A 23,580-nucleotide genomic window follows, 5' to 3' on the forward strand; every position below is an offset into this window, starting at 1 on the left:
GGTAAATAATTCACCTTTGAACATCAGTAATTGACGTAGTACATACAATAATGACAAGTTAGTATATACTTATAATATTTAATCACAATATGTATACAGTGAGGGATGACTGTAGCAAGTACTAAAAACAGTATTTCATCATTGGTCTGTAGTACATATATAGATACAGTTCTATTAAAAAAATCACGAGAAATGATGTACAGTATTTACACTTGGGGACTTCTGAGGACCAGGTACCATCATCCTGGCATACGAGGAGTGGCTGGCCCACCAACATGAAGCTGGAGTGGCACTTGATCTCCACCACATCCCCAGCAGCGAAGGGTCCAGTGCGGGTCACTTCCCCGTGCTCAGGCGCTCCAGGGCTGCTGCACCGCACCTCTGTAACACAACTCACACCTTCAACACAATTTTGGATCATTTCACCAATTCCCTTAACAGTTCGTTGATTTTTTAACAGGGTCTGAGAAATTACATTACATTAGTATTTTTTTTTTAATTTCACATGATTTAAGTAAATATTTTTAAAATTCATTATTTTTCTTATAGACTTCACAAGATTTGAGAAAATACAGTTCACAGCGTATTTTTTTAATTTACTGTTATCTAATACTGCAGGTAAGACTTACTTTCACAGCTTGGTACAGGACCTGACCAGTTGCCTGAGGGGAGACACTTGGCCTGACGCTCCCCTATCAGGGCTGTTCCTCGGCCACACGAGAAGGTGACCACTGTGCCGAGGGCGGTGTCTCCCTCAGGGTGGTGGTTCGGGGGGGCTGGACCTGGGCCGGGTTGTCCAGTGCTGATATTAAGTGGCGGACAGTCCACCCCTGATATTTGAACAAACACACACGTTACTCCACACTACCTACTCCATACCACCTCCGCACTACCTAATCCATACCACCTCCACACTACCTACTCCATACCACCGCACACTAACATCAGTATGAATCAGAATAAAATTAATAAATGGAATGGCGCACACAGATACACGAAACTTACGTCTTATATCGAGAGTAACAGTGTGGGAGTGACCAGTGGGAGTGACGCAGGTGTAGTCCCCGGAGTCCCCGTGGTGTGTGGTGTAGAGGGCCAGGCGGAACTCTAACTGGGGGTTCCTCAGGGCATCTGTTGTCCACCCCGTCCAGTACTTCCTGTAGGAGGCGCGGGAGGAGGGAGATTAGTCTTTGATTATGGTTGGGTTGAGACTCTTTCATACTGCTTTCATTTATCTTGGGTTTTATATATATATATATATATATATATATATATATATATATATATATATATATATTTTATATATATATATATATATTATATATATATATATATATATATATATATATATATATATATATATATATATATATATATATATATATATATATATATATATATATATATATATATATATATATATATATATATTATATACAGTATATTTCTTTCATCTTTCTTGGTTTATTTTTACATTTTAGTTTCATTTAATTTTCTTAAAACTTTCTGATGGTGTATAACCTGACCTGACCTGACCACAGTACAATATCATGACACTACAACACCACCACCACTACATTACTACAACACTACCACCTACACCACTACAATACTATCAATATATTACTACAACACCACAATACACCACCACAACGCCAACACCACCACAATACTACTCCAACACCACCACAATACTACTCCAACACCACCACAATACTACTCCAACACCACCACTACCACAACACCACCACTACCACAACACCACCTCTACCACAACACCACCTCTACCACAACACCACCAATACATTACCATAACACCACCACCACACAAAGAAGTAGAGCATCAACAACGCACTCTAAGGTTACCTCAACACATTAACCAGCTATCCCGCTCTTTAAAACACTATTGGAGAATTTGTGTAATGTTGCAGACAGACAGACAGACGGACAGGCGGACGGACAGCACCATGACTATACAGTGATACCTCTATTTAAGGGACCAAACGGACCATATATCCACCACGGACGGCACAAACGTCCTCCTCCTCCACGGACAACCTAACACATGACTAAGTAACTGAAGCCTTACCAGCACAAGTGAAGCTTCTTACACTTCATGTTAAATTTCCTATGTTTGTAGTTACTGTGTGAGAAGAAAATATCCAATTAAATACAAAATCACAATACAGTATAAAAAATAAAACAGGCAGAATTATTTTTATAGGTCATTACAAAAATGCGAACCAACACTTCCTAACTCACCTGTAACAAAACTAAGACTCACTAAAAAAAATGGTACACGATAAAAAAATCCCAAATCGAACATGAAGCCATAACTCAATCATATCAATATGAAGAACTATAGTTATCGATCTTGACTTTGCGATTTGGTGGGGCGTGAAATCCCATGTAATCTTTAGTGTGTTTACTGAGCGGCGGCAACTGTCCAAATATTATAAAATGACAGGTGATCATATATGCTCCTTATACAGTGAGTTGTATAAAAAAATAAGTTATTCATTTAGTAACATGACTTTATAAGACAAGCGACCGTCCTTACAATGCGAGGTGGGAGATATCACGTGACCTGACACACCCACAACATCCCGACGCCAGACCGTAAGAAAACACCTATACGGGTATTTATAATAACCATCTACGTCAACCCAACACTTCAGAAGATAGAGGACTCAACTAACTAACTAACAGCAGAGTTGTAGTTCAGCAGAAGAAGTAGAAGTAGAAGCGTAACTGAAGGTGAATTTAAACAAGCCCGTGTACCGGAGGCCAGATGCTGTAGCCATGCAGAAAACGGAAGCTAAAAATCACATCCAATAGAAGAAAAAAGTGCAGTGCTGGGGAAACTTAAAAAATCTGTACATTAAAGTTCCCTCAATAACTAGTAATATACGAATGCATCTATATACTGTACCTTACATCGGGTACAAACACAACTACCAATCAAAATGACAAAACACACAATTCTTTACTGAGACTTTACCGTATCTAGAGGTATTCTTTTTTATATTACGAGAAACCGAAAGGAACTTAAATATACGATATTTTTTTTAAGATGAGGTGAGTGATTGACTGAGTGAGTGAGAGAGAAGTTTTGCCACACCTACCCAACACCCACCACTGCCGGGCCACTGCCGCCAACCTTGCCGAGAACTTCTGTTGGCTTCTTGGTTACTTTACTCTGCGCGGTCTCCTCTACTACAGGGCTGCCACCACACACGCCAATTGTAAATAAAGATAAAACACGTGATATCTTTTATCATGAGACCAGGAATTTTAATTTAATTTTATCCTTGTGACAAACTAATACGCCATATTGTACTGGAGTTTTAATTTCCTCATTGTGGACACCTTCTGCCAGCCTTATCACTGTGCACACACGACAGTTAGTGAAAAGAAACGCTCGAGTCTAGTGTTTGAATGTTATGTAAACTGCTCTGCTTAAAGGAACACATTCTGAACTGTTCTATCGGAAACAACTTATTAATACACATTGAATTATTATTGTTGTCATTATCATTGTCATTATTACTAGTGTTATTATGGCAGTAATACCACCATGCACTGTACAATGATTACGTAGATCAAAATGTCAATATCATCATTATTCCTATAACAGTTAAATATACACAATGATCTGCTGGCCAGTACAGTCCCTACCATTATAAGTATGATCCCTTAACACCACCCATGACTCTACTGTACGCACACACACACACACTAAACCTCAGAGGTCTTGATAAATGTGTCTGTCTGTGTTGACTTACGCGTGTGAGTGTGAAACATTCCAGCGTGGAGTGCCATATCGTCTCATCCATAGGCACTCCAGGTAGAGCTCAGTGCCAGGGTAGACCAGCAGGCGGCCGTCATTGGTCTGGGCGATGGGGCCGTTCTTGTGACGGAATAAGATAGTGGGTGGGCGGTCCACTATAACCACGACGACCAGCAGTAGTACCGTCATCACGCACCAGCGGGAGGGGGAAGAGACGCGCATGTAAACAAAGGTTTAGGTAAATTTTGGCTACTGTTTTGTGAGAGAGAGAATACCGTACTGCTACACATTTATATTTAGGATTGTATTGAAAACATATCTAGTCTAAAATGTATATACGTCTCTAATTCAGACATTGTAGTAACAGTTGCTCAAGGTCACATTAAACACTAAGTTCTCCAATTAATTCCTAAAGCTGGGTGACAGGCAGCCTGAAGAGGGACGGGGGTTGGGGGGGGGGGGTTACTTGCGAGGGTACGAGGGGGGTTGAACGAGGAGAGTTGGGTTGGGTGAGGGACGTACAGGCATAGTCATACTCCCGGTTGAGGCCAAAGCAAACTGGGGAGCCGCTGGTCCAGTACCCGTTCAGACAGCGACGATGAGAGGACCCCGCCATGCCGTACTTGCCTATGTCCACACACCGCGACACCTATAAGAGCGAGAACCCTTCACTATCCACCCCACATTACAGCCTTCCTGACACACACACAGAGGGGCCCATTTGACCCAATAACCTAAAGGCCCCCGAGACTCACCAGCTCGGTGCCAGGGGGGAACTCCGCCACATCATCCTTGACCTGCTTGTCGTTGTGGAAGGTGACGAGGTTCGGGTGATTATTCCTCCAGGTGCAGGAGTTGTTGCCTACTGAGAGGTCCTCGGTGTTGTCATCGTCATCCTCCTGCTCCTCCTCCAGGCCGCAGGGTGAGGGCGCCTTCTGACCCACCCACGACCCTTCCTCACAGCGGATCTTCCAAGTGGTCTTCTCCCCGATGGTGTTGGTGATACAGTTGAAGGTCACCACGGTGCCGTCTGGGAACCTGAACGTGAAACACAGGGCTATTCTAGTGAAGGAGGTACTCGACCATCTACCAGTACCATCAACTAGTCGACCATTCTACCAGTATAAATGACCGTATGTAACCAAGGTCGAGTCTCGGTATAAACTTAACGCCATTTTGGAAGTATATTTGTAATGTTATCGCTTCAGTAGCCAAATTAGAGACGTGTTGTTGAGGTGTTAACTTACGTCACACACCAACATCTGAGAATTACTGTCTGTTTGGTTCATGAGATCAATAAGTCATTAAGCTGTTAACTCCGTGTTTAGTGGCTTGGCTTTGGTCTCTCTCTCTCTCTCTCTCTCTCTCTCTCTCTCTCTCTCTCTCCACCCCCTCCACACACACACCTGCGTTCGTTCCTGTGTAGCGGCTGACCGTTCTTGTAGATGATGGTGCCTCGGACTCTGGCTGGAGGACTACACGAGTTATGGAGGTTTGGGATGAGGTCAATGCCTGTGATGTCACCACCAGGGGTCAGGTCACCTTTCCCGTACGATAACACTGTCGGGGGGATGAAGAAGGTTACAGTGAAACGTCTATTTAGCGGACTATATAGAGAGAAAAGTACGTTATATCGAGGGTCCGTTAGTAGTAGTTTAAGGGGAGATTGGAGGCCATAAAAAAGGTACTAGTTGTAGTAGTATCTTTATTATCATTACTACTACTACTATCATCACAACACAAGGGTACTCACCAGTAGGCGTCCGTTTGAGAGGAGGAGGCAGGTTGTGTGAGGCGGCGTGTGTGGCCTGTGCTGGAGTGACACAGGTAGGTGGGCTGGGCTGTAGGTGACCCAACTCACACCTCACTTCCTCCACGTTCACCAGCCAACCTTCCTCACACGAGTACTCCACCTTACTCCCGTGTACGACTTTCGAGCCTTCCTCCTCGTCTCCCGCGTACTGCCCGTGTATCACCTTCGGCAGTGTACACGGCTCTGGGGGAGAGGGTGTAGGTGTAGTGAGATGAGAAAAATGATTAATTAATGGATCGCGTGAAGATTAGACACCTCAGTTTATTTCACTTGATGAGGGAGGGAAGAAGGACTCAAGAGTGGGGGGGAAGAGGGGGGGGGGAGAAGCAGTGTGAGGGAGGGAGGCACTCACCTGGCTGGCACTGAGGGCTGGTGCCAGTGACCGTCCACTCACCATACCAGCACCTGAGGGTGTCGGAGCCCAGCACGGTGTAGCCTGAGTGACACGAGAACTTGACCACCTCAGCGTGCCCGATGGTGGCTCTCTCTGGCACCTCACCTCCGTTGAACGTATACTGGCCGTTAAGAGCCTCTGGCACTGAGCATGGCACTGTGGCACCACACAAGAAGAAACAAGCGTCAGAAACAGACCAACTACACAAGAATAAGTCACCACTAACATTTATGGTACTCTAGGGATTTACTTAATTTTTACTTTATATTACTTACTTAAATTATATGTAAACAAGTCACTAATTATCAGTGCTGTGTCTATAATGTTGGTACAGTATAATAAGGGGACGAGGCAGTACTCACGGGAGATACACTCAGGCTTCATGGGCTTCCACCTGCCTCGGGAACACTTGGCCGTCTTGTTGCCTATGTTGAGTCCGTGGCCGTAGAGGCAGGTGACTCTCACCCTCGCCCCCGCCGAGAAGGTGTAGTTGGTGTCCCGTCCCGCCCGTACCACCTCCACCCTCAGGTACGGCTCCCCGCCCAGCTCCTCGCAGTGTGGTGCTGCCGAGGACAACGCTGGGTCACACTACACCCAACACCAGCGCTTATCTCACCACCCCCTAACGAGAGCGCGTACACAGACGTCCATAAACACAAGACACTAATAAACAAACCAGCGGCCAAGTTTAACACGAACTGATGCTAATTTGTTTTAACTTATTTACTGGGTCGTGCGTCGTGGAGGTGAAGCCGAGTGTTTGTACCAGAGTTCTCAACAGTAAAATATATTCATGAACAGCCGGACGCAGAGCTTTACATGTAAGATCACTGTCAAGGCAAACAACGAGTAAGACAGTCTCTCGCCCTCCCTCACAACAACCTTCCATGTAATCCGAGAACAATCTTTTAAACAAATTTCCCACAACAGACATAAATCACCTTCTCTTAAAAATTCTCTTCTTTTAAAATATATTCCTTGTGATCTGTTTCCTTGAGGTTGACGCCGACTCAACACACCTAGACATGTAAACAATGTCTGGGTGGTGTAGGAGAAGTGTTGTCATCACCACCTAGTACCTGTTGTCATCACCACCTAGTACCTGTTGTCCCCACCACATCAATCACAACTCCGACCCCCCCCCCACCCCCCCCCGCCAAAAAAAATGAATAAATAAACTTTTGACTGAAGGTTAATAATGAAGAAATCATACAAGAATAAATTATCATTCATTATTATTTTATTGTCTTAAGTCGGGGTATAACATATAGTCAAACACACACACAGAAAAAAATCTTAATGACAAAGCGCCTCCTAAAGTGATGAACAGCTACGAACGACTACTAGAGTTGGCTGAGCATGCATGTATAGATTGTTGTGGTGAATTGAGTGGCGTGAGTGAAGCAGAGATTACACAGACACTATATATTATATACTAAGACGGCAACAACAACAACAATGTGATCTAGAGAGGTTTAGAATTATTAGAACTGCCTCACCTCACCTCACTTCACAAGCAACCATTAAGTCCTCTTGTTCACTCCACCACGTCACAACAGCCTACCTTTTTTACCCTTCTTTTTCGATTTATTTCTTCTTTTGTGATCGTCGCTTTTCGTTTCTCTTTTGGTATTTCTCAACACTCTTGCCAACAACGCACTACCGCCGTCCACCTGAGACCCCGACCCCGACAAGCTCCTCCGGCCGAATAAACTGTTCTCCCTGGCCCATTCTCTTCCCTCCTCCTCATACTTGGCCCAGGTCTCTAAACGTGTACTCTTCTCTGTATCTTTTAGCGGAGAAAACACCGTCGTCTCCTCCTTCGTGTTGTTGTTATGCTGCACAGGTATTATTAACGAATCCGATACTGATTCATTGGTATTATTAGCGATGGTTATTGGGCCTTCGATGTGGTCTGCTTCAGGATTCTGGCCCGTTAGCCAAGAGGCCAGAGACCCTACGAGAGAACCAGCGAGAGTGGACAGTCCTGCAACACCACCATCACGACCATCAAACGCTCTATCAGTCAACTCCTTCGTCGTCTCCCCCTCCTGTGTGGCATTGAGATACTCCAGGTAGTCGGACATATTGACTGACCTCTTGATCATCCACTGTACACGAGGGTGGAGTTCTGGAGAGCACCTGTAGAAAGAGAGAGAGAGAGCACCCTAATGTTACCTGGCCTTGGGAGGGTTAGGTTAGGTTATGGTGGAAGAGATTAAAGAGTTAGGACAGGTAATTTTTTTTCAGTGTGTCTGATGGACTTAAGAAGGTGAGTTAATCAATTAGCTCAACAGGGCGAATCGAACTGACTTAAGAGGTTGAGAAGGTGAATCAAGGTGACCAAGCAGGTTAAGGTGAGGCTGTGAGGTGACTTACTTAGGCAGGTTCTTAGGGCTCCACTTGCCGGCGACACAGGTAGCCCCCGGCGGCCCCTCAGACAAGAAGTATCCCCGGTTACATTCATATCTTATCCGCCGGTCATTCCGTACCTGTGAAGGAGATCAGGTCAGGTCAAATTAGGTTCTCATACTTTCTTCTGTTCCCTTATAATAGTATGCACTAGCATGTAATAGCACACCCTAACTAACATGAGTTCTCTTTCAAAAACAGGTGTTGTGCTAGTATACTACTATCACCCGACTAGCGAACCCCCAAAAAATTCACTAGCAGAAACTATTGGTCTCTAATATATATATATATATATATATATATATATATATATATATATATATATATATATATATATATATATATATATATATATATATAGTAACTAGTTAAAAGTTGGGTGAGAGAGAGTGGAAGGATGGGTCCTGGGTGAGTGAGTGAGCGGGTGAATGAATCATGGGTGAGAGGATGAGAAAAATCCTGGGTGTATATAATGGATTAGGTATACACTCACCTTCCTCACATAAGGACGGTAGATATACATGCCCATATTGCCCACGAGCAGTACCCTTCCGTCTACCAGATACCCGGGAAATGGGCAATAAACTGTAAAAGAAAAATACAGATAAAAAAAGGAATAAACAAACAAGTAAATATCAATATGAAAAGTATGGAGAATAAAAATGGAATCAAAACAAAGGCATAAATCATCTCCTCTACTCACCCACCCTACACCAAGGCGTTCGTCCCGTCCAGTTACCAAAGTGGCATTTCGTGGTCTGTGGTCCCATCAGCTCGTAGCCGTCCTTACACCTATACTTGGCCCTCATACCGTGGCCAGTCCTAGGTGCTATAACCATGCCGTGACGGGGTCTCACAGGTAGCTTCTTACACCGCGCTTTTGGTGGTGAGGAGAGATATGATTAGTAATGCGCGCGCGCGCGCGCGCACACACACACACACACACACACACACACATGGTACTACAATCAAATATACAATACTGTAGTACTAAATAATATTATCTTTAAGACTTGGAACTTAGAAGTTGATGTGATGGTATGGTTTGGTGGTGTTGTGGTGGTGCAGTGTGAGATGTGGTATAAGGTAGTGATGTGAAGTGGTGTAGGGTGGTGATGGGGGCAGGTAACCTAACACTCACCTGGCTGACAGTGAGGGTAATGGGTCCAGGTGCCATTGTAACAGGTAGAAGGAACGGTCTTGAAGGTCGGCTCGTAAGACTTGGAACACCTCACCCGGATGACGCTGCCGTGAGGTACCTGGGAGCCTGGCTTGGTCCCGTTGGTTAGGTTACCGTTCTCGATGGTGGGCACGATGCAGGGAGCTGTTGTTGGGGACATCATTAATCATTATCATCCACTACACACACGGGTTAAAACAGTGGTCTTAAGTGTGTGTAGACGAAGGAAGCTACTCACTCACCAAGACACTTCGGTAGAGGGTGTGACCAGGTGCCGTTCTTCTGACACTCGGTGCGGTGGTCGTGGTAACCTTCATACTTCATGTTATCATTGCACCGGAACTTATACACGGCGCCGAAGTTTGTCCTCGAGCCTTCCAGCCAGCCGTTGTACAGGTCGCCGGGGAAGCCACAGTCGATCTCTGGCGGCAGGAAGGAAAAAAAACTGTTCGTGACCTGATTCGAACACGTCAATATTTTTCTTGCGTTCCCGAAGTCATTTTTACTATAGTTTGACTTTACTTAATTAATAAATAGGAAAGGTATTTATTAGTCAAGGGGTTCGTGTGTTATTTTACAGTTTACAAAATTGGGAAAATTTACCACGTGTGTTGTAGAGTATGGGAGAGAAACGTACAATACACACATACACACATACACACCTTTACAGCGAGGCATACTACCACTCCACCTCGTGTCTGGACCACAGCGGCGGGTGGAGGGGCCGACGATCATGTAGCCGTAGTTACAGTCGTAGGAAACCACGGCGTTGTAGAAGACGGAGTTAAACTTGGCCTGTCCGTTCTCTGGGTTGTCGGGCATCGAGCACTGGATGGCTAATGAGAAAGGTTAAAGGTAAAACAAACACAGGGGAAAACACACACACACACACACACCTGGTCAACGTTACAAGTGCCTCAATTATCATCTTACGTTTACAGGTAGGCAGGTCGCGTGGGTTCCAGGTACCGTCGTGCTGACAATAATACTTGCTGCGCCCTTCCATGCTAAACCCCGGCCGGCAGTGGTAGGTGACGCGGCAGGAGAAAGAGTAACATGACCCCTCCTTGAACCCGTTGAGAATCTCGCCAGGATCCCCACACTCCTTGGCTGTAGGAACGTTGAGGGGTCAGCGTTGGGTTAAAATGATTGGAAATTGTAAGTGCTGTGTTAAAATGATTGGAAATTGTAAGTGCTGTGTTAAAATGATTGGAAATTGTAAGTGTTGTCTTAAAAATGATTAGATTGCAATAGTGTTAGGTTAAAATGATTAGAGATGATAAAGAAAGAGTTATATGATTGTAGATTGTGATAATACAATTCTATCACTCATATTAACTGTTCTAATATATCATTCATAATATTCCTCAACCATTTTGCATTCATTCACCCCATTTTTCATCGAGAACTTGGGCTATACTTTTTTTGTACCAGTTTTATGGGGTTGGTAAATTCTCTGGAGTGTGGTGGCCGAGTGGATTTATCGCTCGCCTGCCGTCCCTAAGGTCGTTGGTTCGAGGTAACTAGAGACCCGGGGGACAGAAAGCGACTGCTGTATCCACTCGGCTGCTGCTGCTCTATGTAGTGTGTATTATAACAAATGGTGTTCTATAAACCTCCTTCTTCTCCACCCAATGAGAAGAGAAGGAATGGGAATATACACATACATACATAAAATGAGATACAAAATACTTACACACACACACACACACACACTACAGAAAGAAGACTCCCCCCCCCCTCACACACACACACACAATACTCACGCACGCACTCAATCTCGGGGCCAAACCACTGCATCGTGTTGTTGTAGAGGAAGCACTTGGCCACGTCGAAGCCCGTGGTGGTGTACCCTTCATAACAGCGGTACTTGAGGGTGTGGTTAACCTCAAACCTCGTCCTTGCCTCCACACCGTCATGCCTGGCGTGAGCTATGACTGGGGGCGTGGTGCAGTATACTGAGGGAGGGGAGAGAGTACCTGGTGATAAGGAGTTGAGGCTCAGTGTTGTGGTGATAAACTGGTGGTGATAAACTGGTGAAATACTCTCTCTGTGTTGGTAATAAAACAGTGGTGCAGTATGTGGTGAGAGAAGAGGTGTACTCACAGTTCTCGCGGCACTCTGGAGGGGCGGAAGACCAGGTGCCATCTCCCTGGCACTGTCGGGTCTCGTCACCAATCAGATGATAACCCTGCTGGAGGTACAGGTGTTAAATTATGGCCGTCTGTCTCCCTTACAGGTACACATACATACATACATACATACATACATACATACATACACACATACATACCCCTCCTACACACACACACACACACAAAAGAAAATAGTTCTTTAACACTGAGGCGGAACAATGTGAGGCTGGATATACCGTGTAGATAGCCTCGCTACCCCCGCCTTGTGAACATACTGCAGAGAACAGCCACGTCGGGGAGAGGGTGGGGGAGGGTGGGGAGGAGAGGGTGGGGAGGAGGGAGAGCAAGGAGGTCGTCTGATAGCAGGTGAATGAAAATACTGCATGTGTGGAGTGGATGCGTGTGGGTGGATGTGTATGGCTTGGTGTATGTGTGGGTGGGTGGGTGGAGTGGAGTGGGTGGAGTGTGGGTGAGTGAGTGGGTGGTGTGTGGGGAGGGGGTGTGGGTGGAAGCGGCAGAGTTTCTCAAGGAACTAGAATTGGGTTGTGACGTTCCTGCCACACAGACACCTGCTCTGAGAGAGAGAGAGAGTTAAAATAAGCCTCGAGGGAAAAGTCAATTCTCAGTTCCACCTCTTGATGTGAACCCAGCGTGGCAATAGAGCCAAGTACTGGGTCCACTGGCACTAGGACCAGGCGCTGAGGCCAGGCACCAGGGCCAGGTACTGGGTCCAGGTACTAGGGCCAGGCGCTGAGACCAGGCACCAGGGCCAGGTACTAGGGCCAGGTACTAGGGCCAGGTACTGGGTCCAGGCACTAGGGCCAGGTACTAGGGCCAGGCACACCTGCTGACACTAGTAACACCTGTACCTACTAAAACTTACCAGTAAATACACCTGGTAGTACCCACCTGGCGACATTAATTTACACCTACTGAAACTTTTTTATACCTGACATTAATTTACACCAACTGAAATTTTTACACCTGGTGACACCTGCCAGTACCCACCTGTTGACACTTGTACCTGGCCTGAGCACCCACACGCTTCCCATTAAACTCCACGAAGCCGAACAGCGGGTTATCGAGGTCAGGGCACTCCTTGTCTGTAACGGCAGGATACAGGGGCGATTACAGCGGGTGAGGGGCATGATGTAACACTATTTGTGTCTGTACCGTTAACTGTACACTAATTTGTATTATTATACTAGGTTACAGTAATTGAGAGAATACAATTCATTACAAAGTGTACATTGAATTTTGTAATGGGTACAGTTTAGTAGTTCATCATTAAGTATAAGAGAAACACAAAATACAGTCTGTTACATAATTAGTACAGTAATTAGGGTTATTATTAATGAGCTGGAGAGAAGAGGTGGTACAGTGGCTGAATTTTGTACCATATTAGGGTGTGTCATAGGAGGGAAGATCAGCTAAAACTAATGGCCCATCACTTTTTTGGTAGATTTTAGTGTATACAAACAGAAAATAATTTAAGTTTCAATATTTTGCAACCTTTTGCTAGGTAAATTTTAGCGTGAAATTTAACGAAAATCTAACGTACAGCTGCATTAGTGCATTACAATTAAATCGTGAACATTGCTTTCTGACTTCATTCTTTAACCACCCAACTAACAATATTTTTTTCTGTTTCAGATTCTGATGCATTTATAAGTTGATAATATTTGCGATGGCTGCTTGTGTCAGGACGAGGAACCAAAAATCCAGCCATCTCAGTCACTATCTTGGGTCTGGGAGAGAGCTCCTGAAGTCGAAGTTGCCTACATTGAGAGATGCTTTGAGATACGGTGTTTTAATCAGGCAAATCAGTAAAAAGAACCAAAGAACTTACACAAACAAAGACATTGCCAGTGATATGACCAAAGCTGTCTTGGCACAGTACACTCTGGCTAACGCTCAGTTCAAGCCTCCAGTCATAACAAGTCAGAAGATTAGTGAGAGACTGCTAGCCAGTTGGGAAAAGGCAAGAGATATCTCTCTTGGGAGAGGAAAACTTGCAGTTAAGGACAGCTTTGCCAAGCAACTGTCCTGAGTTTGAATGCGATCGTGACTGTAAATCCGGGGCCCACATCTCCTGTATTTGCAAGCGTGAACTGAATTCGCAATGATCGAACTGGCATTTGTCAAAGCACAGAGAGAAGACACAACATTATGAGGCTCTCTCATGATTTCTAGCCAAGATATTCCAGGTCCAGAGACAGGGAAGCTGCCACAGAGACAGAAGAGGAGAGAAAGAGTTGCCGAGGAAAAGAGACTTGAGAAGGCCCAGGGTGAGGTAAAAAAGGCCGATGATTGAGTCAAGCTGATTCAGAGTTTAATGACTTCCCCCATGGCTGATGCGAGTGCTTTGTTCATGAGAATGGTGACTTTGTCCCTAACCCAGAAAATAATGATCCCAAACCTTCCAGGCATAAGATTCCGGAAATAGGAAAGATATCGAAGCATAGCTCTGGCCAGCATGCGACACCACACTGGTCTCAGAGGAAACTGCAGAGATAGCAACAGCTGCCTGGATTGACGGTGGTTTGATAACACCTGATGATGTTTACCTGGTGATAGATCATAACAAAATGAAGCTCAGGAGAAACTTGTCAATAACCTAGAGAGTTTGATAAGGGATAAGAAAAATGGAATCAATTGTTTGTTCTTTGATGGGAGAAGGGATGACACTAAAGTGTTCATGAAAGTTGGAGATTCATGTAAGTTGTTCCCTGCCATGGTGAAGAACACTACTCCTGCTGCAGTGAACCAGGAGGAAGTATTTTGTGGCATTTCACTCAGAGAAAGATGACATCAGGAAACCAGCTGAGATAGTGGCAGAAAACATTGTGAACTGGCTCAGAGAGCATCAGGCCAGACCCTGCAGCAGGCCATTGGAGGGACAGCACTGCCTGAACACAGGGTGGCAAGGGGGGTCATACAGTGGATGGGAAGCGGAAGATTAGGGAGAAGCTGAGGGTCTGGATTGTTTGTGACCTCCACACCAACGAGTTGCCACTCCAGACATCTGATCCCAGGAGCTGGATGGCAAGACTCTTTCAAACAACAGATGGTCTGGTCCTCTTGGCAAGATGCTGGACTCTGCGCAGGTGAAAATAAATCCGAGCTTTGAAAAATCACAGTTGGCCCTCCACTTTCGTTGAGCTTACATACTGTACATTGACGACAGTACTGACCAGTACTATGGTTACATGATTTGCAGTGCCATCAAACTGGGGTCATGCCTGATAGACTTACTTACCTGCAGATAGGTCCAGTCTCACATTCTAGGTGGCTCACAACAGCTCTCAGGTTCTGCAGAATTTGGGTCGCTCATCATAAACTGAAAGGAACAGCTTCACAACCTGGAACTTATTGTCCAATTCATCGTAAGTGTCTCTTGCCAAATTGGTTCAACACCAAGAGCTCAAGTCATCGTTCTCGAAAGGTCAGGCATGTTCTCTTCAGCAGGCTCCTGAGAGTCCCAGCCAAGGAGAGTTGTTCAGGTGTGGAGCAGACTGTGAGAATCTTCCTGGCATGTGCTCATCCCGAGGCAGTTCTGCAGACAATGCTCTGCAGTAAGGATGAAGAGGAGAGAAGAGTGGCAGTCAAAAAGATCTTGGATAGCAGGACTTATGAGAGGATCTGGGCATGACGAATCAGTTGGTGACGATTCCTTCAGGGTCAGGAAGACTCCTGAAGTCAATCCTAGGTGCCAAGACCTCACTGATCCTCATAGTCTGGATAGCACCCAGGCTGGCAGTGAGCCCCCGCACCTGCAGCCTCTGTATCATTCAGAGTCAGAGCTTTTTCCTCGACAACCCCATGCATGTCCTGCTGGCCTCACTTTTGAGTATAGACCGTTGTGTACAGCAAGTGAAAGCGAGGCCAGCAGTCGCGATATTACAACCAGGAGAGGAGAGGCTACATCGAGCTCAGGTGGTCAGCAGGGAGGTGATGAGTAGAAACAGAAGCAAGAAAGACATGTTCTCTATATGGTGTGCAGCAACAGGGTCGTAGTAAATGCAAACCAAAGTTTTTGTATTTGATGATTTTGTTTTCACAAAGGAATATTCGAATTTAATAAAATAATCAGAGCATTCATTTCACTATTCTGGATCATTTTCATCCTAATAAATTAACCTGATACATTTACTTTACTTTAAATAAGCTATTTAGTGGTGTTGGTAAAGGGTGGGAATACTGAATTTTCATAAGATTTCAAGTTAAATTTACCTGTAAAAATAAAAGCTTTTCAAATCTGAAGATATCATGATTCTGCATAGAACGCTACATCATTAATACATGGACCGATTTTCAAACTCAAAAAAAAAAAAAATTCGCCTCCGTATGACACACCCTAAAATACCATATTCTGTACATTAATGGGTTGTTTTAGTACAATGTGGTAGAGTATAGTACAGTAGGTGGGTGTAGTACAGCAGAAGTATGAGTACACTTGTGTGAGAGTTAAAAAGCGGTGTTTGGTCTGGCACTACAAGCACGAGTTACCTGCTACCCTCTCTCTCTCTCTCTTCCTTCCTCCTTACCTCCAACCTCCATCAACCTTCCTACTCTCCTCACCTCCCTCCATCACCCCCCCACCACAGAAGTTTGGCAGATCATAATTTACTTAGAGAGTTACATTACGTGTGTGTGTCTGAGGCGAATGAGTTAAGTGGTGATCATAGTGGACATCCCCTCATTCCTTTACGTTAGTTCAGGTCAGGTCGGTCAGGTCTAGATGAGGAAAAAACAAAGATAAAACGTGCTAGAGGCGAGGACAGACTATCCTAACCCACAACTCCTACACTATCTGTCAGCTCCCGGTGATGATGATGGAAGGTGTGTATGTCTGTCTGTTCCATGAGAGGAGATAAGAGTGCTGCTGGTTAGTCAGTGGTGATGGAAAAGATTCACATTTTCTCGTCGGTTAGTCGTAATGATGATAGTAGTTATAATAATACTCTATAAAAATGATAGTGATGATGATGATGATGATGATGATGATGATGATGATGATGACGATAATAAATCCTTCCTTATTTAACCACTCCTCCGGAAGACACTGTAACAAGTAAACATCAATTCTCGTCTATAGTGTTTCTCTGCAAAGATAAACCCTCTACAATGTTTACCTTGTCCGAGTCGAGCTAAAGTACGTAAGACGATGTGGGGTGTGTGTGTGTGTGTGTGTGTGTGTGTGTGTGTGTGTGTGTGTGTGTGTGTGTGTGTGTGTGTGTGTGTGTGTGTGTGTGTGTGTGTGTGTGTGTGTGTGTGTGTGTGTGTGTGTGTGTGTGTGTGTGTGTGTGTGTGTGTGTGTGTGTGTGTGTGTGTGTCTCAGTAAAGTTTCTAATCTTCTGGTTAATTACACACCATCAGAAGTCCTCCCAGTTCCTCCCACCTTGAAGCATCTTTCTTCCAATCCAGTTATAAATTCTCTAAGAAGTCTTCAAACCTCCTGGAAAGGGGTTCGTCGGACGATTTCTGGAACTTCTAGCTGGAAATGATTCATCGAAGGAGCCTCCAAAAATCCTACAGGGAAAACTCGCTGGAAACGGGTCTTGGGAGGAGCCTCAGAAACGTCTCCCAAAACTTACTGGAAATGATTCATCGAAGGATCCTCCAAAAGCCTAAAAAAAATCCTGCTTGAAACGGGTCTTTGGAGGAGGAGGAGGAGGAGGAGGCGCGTCTCAGCTGGTATTGGCAGACAGGACGCCGTTGTGATGGGCCGCCATGTCATGTCTCCCCAGTGTCAGCTAACCCCGTTTAAGGCCCTCACTTATTGTGCTTCTTCCCGGTGCTGGCCAAGCACTTTTTTCCCGGCAATTATTGCTCCGCCGCCTGCTGGGGACTGGGGTGTGGCAGGGTGGGCCATGGTGGGAGGGATGACGGTGGTGGTGGTGGTCGTGGTGGGTGGCCATGGTGGGGTGGGAGTATGGCCATGGTGGGAGGGGTATGGCCATGGTGGGGAGGGGTACATGGTGGGAGGGAGTATGCATGGTGGGGAGGGGTAGGCCATGGTGGGGAGGGGATGACGGTGGTGGTGGTGGTCGTGGTGGTGGCCATGGTGGGGAGGGGAACGGTGGTGGTGTGTCGGTGGGTGGCCATGGTGGGAGGGGCTGAGGGGTGTGTGCAGGGAAAATGTGGCAAGGACAGTGTGGTGGGTGGCCAGAGGGTAGAGTATGGCCAGGGGATATCGGCCAATGGGAAGGTGGTGGAAGAAATAAAAGAAGAGGAAAGAGAAACAAGAAGAAGAGGTAACACACCAGCAAGCACCAGACCCACCAAGGACCCTGCCACCTGCTGCCCCTCCTCCAGGTAAGACGGACTGTAATAAGGAGAGGTCTTACCTGTACTGTGGTGGATGATTCATCTTGATATAAGACACACTCCCCGGCCAGGTGTTCTCTCTACCACCTGATCCCTACCTTTACTGGCCAGGTGTTGTGTTAATTAGTGTTGTTGTTATTATTATTATTAGTACTATCACTATTATCATTGATGTTGTTATTGTTGATGTATTTTTTTTGCATTATGTCTCCACTCACAGTGACGTTTATAACTCCACAAACGCACAGACAGACACACAGAACCAAAAGAAATAATCCCACAACCAGCCAGCCATTACTCTACTGCGAGGTATAAAATATAATTAAGACAAAACTTATTAATTTTGTGTTTCAAGAAGTTCACTTGATACAGTGCAGGCAGAGCAAAGGCACACACACACACACACACACACACACACACACACACACACACACACATTCACTCCCACCCCCCACTACAAACAAAACACAAAAACTCCACCCACACACAACCCCCCTCCCCACCCACACACGAGGAGGGGCCACAAAGCCCTCTGCTGCCGTGGTCGGCCAGCTGACTGAGAGCTAAAAAGATTTTGTAAATAACTCGGCCAACACAAGTTCTGTTTTTAATAAAGAAAATGTTGTTTGTTGTTGTTGATGATGATGTTATTGTTGTAGTTATTGTTATTATTATTATTATTATTTGTTATGTATATTAGTAGTAGTAGCAGTAGTTCTTTATTTACAGAATGGCAATGAGAGAGAGAGAGAGAGAGAGAGAGAGAGAGAGAGAGAATGAATGAATAATCCAAACTGACAACATAGGCTGCTGTATTTACACTTAATTCCATCCACTGTGTCATAGCTTAAAAAAAAAAAACTAAACTATACTAAAAACAAACGAAAAATAACAACAACAAACGAATAACTGTATTTCATCGTTCATTCTGTTTGTTGACATATGTGAGTAAAAACACACATACAGGGTTATTTACTGTTTGTTACTGCTGTTTGGACACATGCATTCCCGGCCACTGTTTTGGGTACATCTGCCCACGCCCCGTCCAGCTGGGAGGGGGGAGGGGGGAGGGGGGAGGTAGGGGAGGGGGGAGGTAGGGGAGGGGGGAGTAGGGGGGTGGAAAATTTATATGTGTGTGTGTGATTGCAATTTATTTTATGTATGTATATGTATGTATGTATGTATGTCCGTTTATGTATGCAATATGTGGTTTGTTATATTTGTGACTGCAACTGTGTGTGTGTGTGTGTGTGTGTGTGTGTGTGTGTGTGTGTGTGTGTGTGTGTGTGTGTAAATTCTGTGCGCCATACACCTGCCAGTTCTCTAATACCATGATGAACTAATTAGACCTTCACACCTGAAGCTGTTACAGAAAACGAAGACAATTAAGAGAGAGAGAGAGAGAGAGAGAGAGAGAGAGAGAGAGAGAGAGGCCAGATGAAACACACTGCACCATACACACACACACACACACACACACACACACACACACACACACACACACACACACTTTGCCTCATCACCTGTTACACAAAATAATTTACGGTCTTCTCAGAATCTCTGGCTGGAGATGTTTTTCTTGCTGTGTGTGTGTGTGTGTGTGTGTGTGTGTGTGTGTGTGTGTGTGTGTGTGTCTGTGTGTGTGTGTGTGTGTGTGTGTGTGTGTGTGTGTGTGTGTGTGTGTGTGTGTGTGTGTGTGTCTGTCCACCACCAGCTAGTACAGGTGAAACTAACCTAACCTAACCTTATCTAACCTAACCTAATCTAACCTTATCTAACCTAACCTAACCTTTTCTAACCTAACCTAACCTAACCTTATCTAACCTAACCTAACCTAACCAACTACCTTATCTAACTTAACCTAACTATCAACCTAACCTAACCTAACCTTATCTAACCTAACCTTATCTAACGTAACCTAACCTCATCTCACCACTTCCAGGACATAAATTACAGAAAGACTTAGTGAGAATTACCTGGGAAATAATTCATACAGTGCTGTGACACACAACCTTCTACTCAAAAAAAATATTAAGGAAAGTAAGAGGGGAGAAAGTTAGCTCTCTCTCTCTCTCTCTCTCTTCGTTGTTATATAGATGAAAAGCGAAAGGATTGTTATAGTAAATTACATAAAAAATCGATTAAATTAAATCATAGCTTTGACTTATACCAAGACACAGACAGACACAGACAAAACAGACAGACAAAACAGACAGACAGACACACAGACAAAACACACAGACAGACACACACAGACAAAACACACAGACAGACACACACAGACAGACATGCAGATGCAGCACCGCGTCTACAAGCTTTCAGATGAATAGGTCGCCATTTTTGCAGACTCAACAAACACAGGTTGTTTATGTCTTATATGCTTCACCCCTTCCCTACCTGGAGGCGGGGTGAGGGGGAGGGAGGGGGGGGGAGGGGGGAGGGGAGGGGGGGGGGGGGGAGGGAGGGGGGAGGGAGGGGGGGGAGGGAGGGGGGGAGGAGGGGGGGGGTGAGTGGAGGGGGGGGGGAGGAGGGGGGGTGGAGGGAGGGGTGAGGAGGGGGGGGTGAGGGAGGGGGGAGTGGAGGGGGTGGGGAGGAGGGGGGGGAGTGAGGGGGAGGGGGGGGTGAGGGGGGGGGTGAGGGGGGTGAGGGGGGGGGAGGGGGGGGGGGGGAGGGAGGGGGAGGAGGGGGTTGAGTGGAGGGGGGCAGTGTGAGGTAGGAGAGAAAGAAAAATGAGGGAATGAGAAGGAAGGGGAGAGGGATGGAAAGAGTAGAGGGAAGGAGGTGGGAGGGAGAAGGAAGAGGGAAGGGGAGAAGGAAGAGGGATGGAGGAAGGAGGGGTAAAGAGGAGGAGGAGGGAGGAAAGAGATAGGGAAGGGGTGGAAAGAAAGAAGGAGGAGGTGAGTGTGGGGAAGAGGTGGACTTTCAGAGGGATGGTAGAGGAGAGGGAAGAGAGAGCCTTGGTACTATGTGTGTGTAATGTTACTCTTCTGAGCCCTACCAGAGGCGCCTGCAGTACAGGAGGAGGGTACTTGATGAGGGACACACACACACACACACACGGGAGAGGATGACTGTGTGTGTGTGTGTGTGTGTGTGTGTGTGTGTGTGTGTTACTGCCTCATCTGTGTTGATATTTTTTCCACTGGGTTAGTGTTGTGGCTGTGAGATGAAGCATAATCCCGGGTATGTTGGTCTGTGTGTGTGTGTGTGTGTGTGTGTGTGTGTGTGTGTGTGTGTGTGTGTGTGTGTGTGTGTGTGTGTGTGTGTGTGTGTTTAGACAGAGGCTGCCTGATATTGACTTTATATAAAAAAAATAGAATTTGGTCTCACATACCCTGATTGCCATCATGTGACCTATAATGCCACATGACTGGAGGAGATGACATATGACCTGGAAGAGAGACACATGACCTGGAGGAGATGCCACATGACCTGAGGGTGACACATGACCTGGAGGGGATGACATGACCTGAGTGCCACAAGTACTGACCTGGGTTGACACAGGAGAGGCCACACATGCCATCACAGAGGCACACCTTCCTCTTGCTCAGACAGTCCCGGTCACCGTTACACTTCCGTAGACACGTTCGGCCCTGGGCAGAAAGACGCAATCATTAGCACTGTATACCTGCTGTAGTGTGGTGCTGATGGTGATAACATAATAAACATGTTAACTTAACCTAACCTTGAACTAACCTATCCTGGTAAGAAGAAACATTTTAACCTAGCCTGACCTACTCTAACCCAATCTACCCTAACCTAACCCAATCCACCCTAACCTAACCATATAACACAAGTAGTTATAGTATACACAGTGTCAGCAGAGGAAGTCAAGGGCTTTATTTTGTCTACGTGTTGTTGTAATTTCACTGAGTCAGTTGAAATCGTCTGTTTGTGTGGCAATTTAGTGTAAAAATACTATCTGCAATGTGAGTGTTATTTACTGCTTCAAGGTTACGTTGTGGAGGTGAAGTGAGGTGAAGTGAAGTGAGGTGAGGTGAAGTGAAGTGAGGTGAGGAGAGGTGAGCAGAGGTGGAGAGAGGTGAGGTGAGGTGAGGTGAAGTGAAGTGAGGTGAGGTGGAGGAGGTGAGGTAGGTGAGGGGTGGAGAGGTGAAGTGAAGTAAGGTGGAGGGAGGTGGAGGTGGGAGGTGGAGAGGTGAGGTGAGGTGAGGAGGGGTGAGGTGAGGTGAGGTGAGGGATAGTACTAGGGGTTTGAGGTTCTTATAAGAGAATAGTTCTCTCTCTTGTCTAGCAGAGCTTCTCCACTCTACAACACCCCCTACCTCCCACAGCCCGCATAACACCCTCACACATCACGTCCCTCCATCAGTCAGGTCCCTAGGTGATAACACAACCCGATAATTTTCCCAATGGCCACTTGTCTCAGCCCCTCATCTCCAGGTCACATACCCAGGCCAAGTCTCAGTCAACACAAAGAATAACATTTACTTTTTCTTAAGGTGTGTTGGGGGATGGATCACCTGAAGATTAGGCGCTCTCACAGCTTATTTCACCTGATGATTAACTACCCATCCTTAAACTAGGATGGGTTAGTTAGGTTGGTAGGTTAGGTTATGGTCTTATATTTGTTAGTTTTGTCTCCACCTCCCTCACCCATCTTTCCTCTCCCCTACCAACTTCCCATTCCCCTCCCCCACACCAACTCCTCTCTCTCTCTCTCCATTCCTTCCCCAGTCTCTCCCCACACCAACTCCTCCTCCTCTCTCTCTCTCCATTCCTCCCCCATCAGAAGAGGATCCAAGGAACACCATTAGACACAGGCAGGAGTATTAAGACCAATTCTGAGGCCACTTTGACTATTAAACTCAAGGTGGAAGGTTAATACGCCCCACTTATACACCGTCTCACATCTTCACTTAGGGCCCAAGGAGGCGTTTATAACTATCAACATGTCTTAGATGGAGTTCTGTATAAGGAATGGCATTTTTTTTTTATCTTGGAAACGTTTTAGGGGCATTTTCTGACGTCTTCTATATGTTTCTGAATATCCTGACTTAACCAAAACTAACACTGTATACCTGTCTAAACTCCAGGTAATCATATTAATTAACGAAGAACGAGATCACAATAGGTAAGAAGCGTGTGTTGTCATACCTGAGGTGAAGGTTAATGAGCCAACACCTCACCTGTGCTACCTGGGCCACTCGAGAGGAAAGTGCCAACACAACCTCGAGTTACACCTTGACCTTTTTTTTTACCCTTGTGACCTTGAGAAAAATAGTTTGATTCTCGGGACTGTTATGATGGTTTTGTTTTCACCTGATGATTAGACACCCCAGCAGCCCTTCATGTACCACTCCATTAACATCAACACTACCACTATATGTTCACACCTGCATGGTAACAAGACGCATGCAAATTACAAGCACAGGTAGAGCCATTACGGTCTGTCACTCTCATTATTCTACCTGACTCACGTAACATGTTGTGAAAGTCAGTCATTTTTCTCCCTCAGGTTAGGTTAGGTTAGACAGGTCAGGTCAGGCAGGGTTAGGCTGTATTGTG

General features: G+C 45.6%; 1 protein-coding gene across 4 annotated transcripts in view; it reads right to left on the reverse strand.

Moving 5' to 3' along the window:
• LOC121862906 (complement factor H-like) overlaps positions 1 to 23,580 on the reverse strand; it is a 31,109-nt gene that overhangs the window by 2,139 nt on the left and 5,390 nt on the right. The window contains exons 2-24 of one of the 4 annotated variants that reach the window (XM_042361315.1): positions 21,545 to 21,647; positions 12,733 to 12,827; positions 11,696 to 11,780; positions 11,356 to 11,547; positions 10,523 to 10,699; positions 10,252 to 10,425; positions 9,832 to 10,011; positions 9,551 to 9,733; positions 9,113 to 9,286; positions 8,903 to 8,994; positions 8,377 to 8,489; positions 7,562 to 8,139; positions 6,360 to 6,560; positions 5,956 to 6,153; positions 5,544 to 5,786; positions 5,197 to 5,350; positions 4,546 to 4,828; positions 4,313 to 4,439; positions 3,786 to 3,945; positions 3,126 to 3,224; positions 1,006 to 1,157; positions 630 to 830; positions 211 to 381 (exon numbers count right to left, since the gene is read on the reverse strand). In XM_042361315.1, the coding sequence (XP_042217249.1) occupies positions 211 to 381; positions 630 to 830; positions 1,006 to 1,157; positions 3,126 to 3,224; positions 3,786 to 3,945; positions 4,313 to 4,439; positions 4,546 to 4,828; positions 5,197 to 5,350; positions 5,544 to 5,786; positions 5,956 to 6,153; positions 6,360 to 6,560; positions 7,562 to 8,139; positions 8,377 to 8,489; positions 8,903 to 8,994; positions 9,113 to 9,286; positions 9,551 to 9,733; positions 9,832 to 10,011; positions 10,252 to 10,425; positions 10,523 to 10,699; positions 11,356 to 11,547; positions 11,696 to 11,780; positions 12,733 to 12,827; positions 21,545 to 21,647 (4,135 nt within the window). Of the gene's footprint in view, positions 1 to 210; positions 382 to 629; positions 831 to 1,005; positions 1,158 to 3,125; positions 3,225 to 3,785; positions 3,946 to 4,312; positions 4,440 to 4,545; positions 4,829 to 5,196; positions 5,351 to 5,543; positions 5,787 to 5,955; positions 6,154 to 6,359; positions 6,561 to 7,561; positions 8,140 to 8,376; positions 8,490 to 8,902; positions 8,995 to 9,112; positions 9,287 to 9,550; positions 9,734 to 9,831; positions 10,012 to 10,251; positions 10,426 to 10,522; positions 10,700 to 11,355; positions 11,548 to 11,695; positions 11,784 to 12,732; positions 12,828 to 21,544; positions 21,648 to 23,580 lie in introns of all 4 variants that reach the window. The other 3 variants (XM_042361314.1, XM_042361317.1, XM_042361316.1) reach the window with 3 other exon arrangements.

The sequence above is a fragment of the Homarus americanus genome, unplaced genomic scaffold, assembly GCF_018991925.1.
Source record: "Homarus americanus isolate GMGI-L3 unplaced genomic scaffold, GMGI_Hamer_2.0 scaffold24922, whole genome shotgun sequence".
Taxonomy (NCBI): domain Eukaryota; kingdom Metazoa; phylum Arthropoda; class Malacostraca; order Decapoda; family Nephropidae; genus Homarus; species Homarus americanus.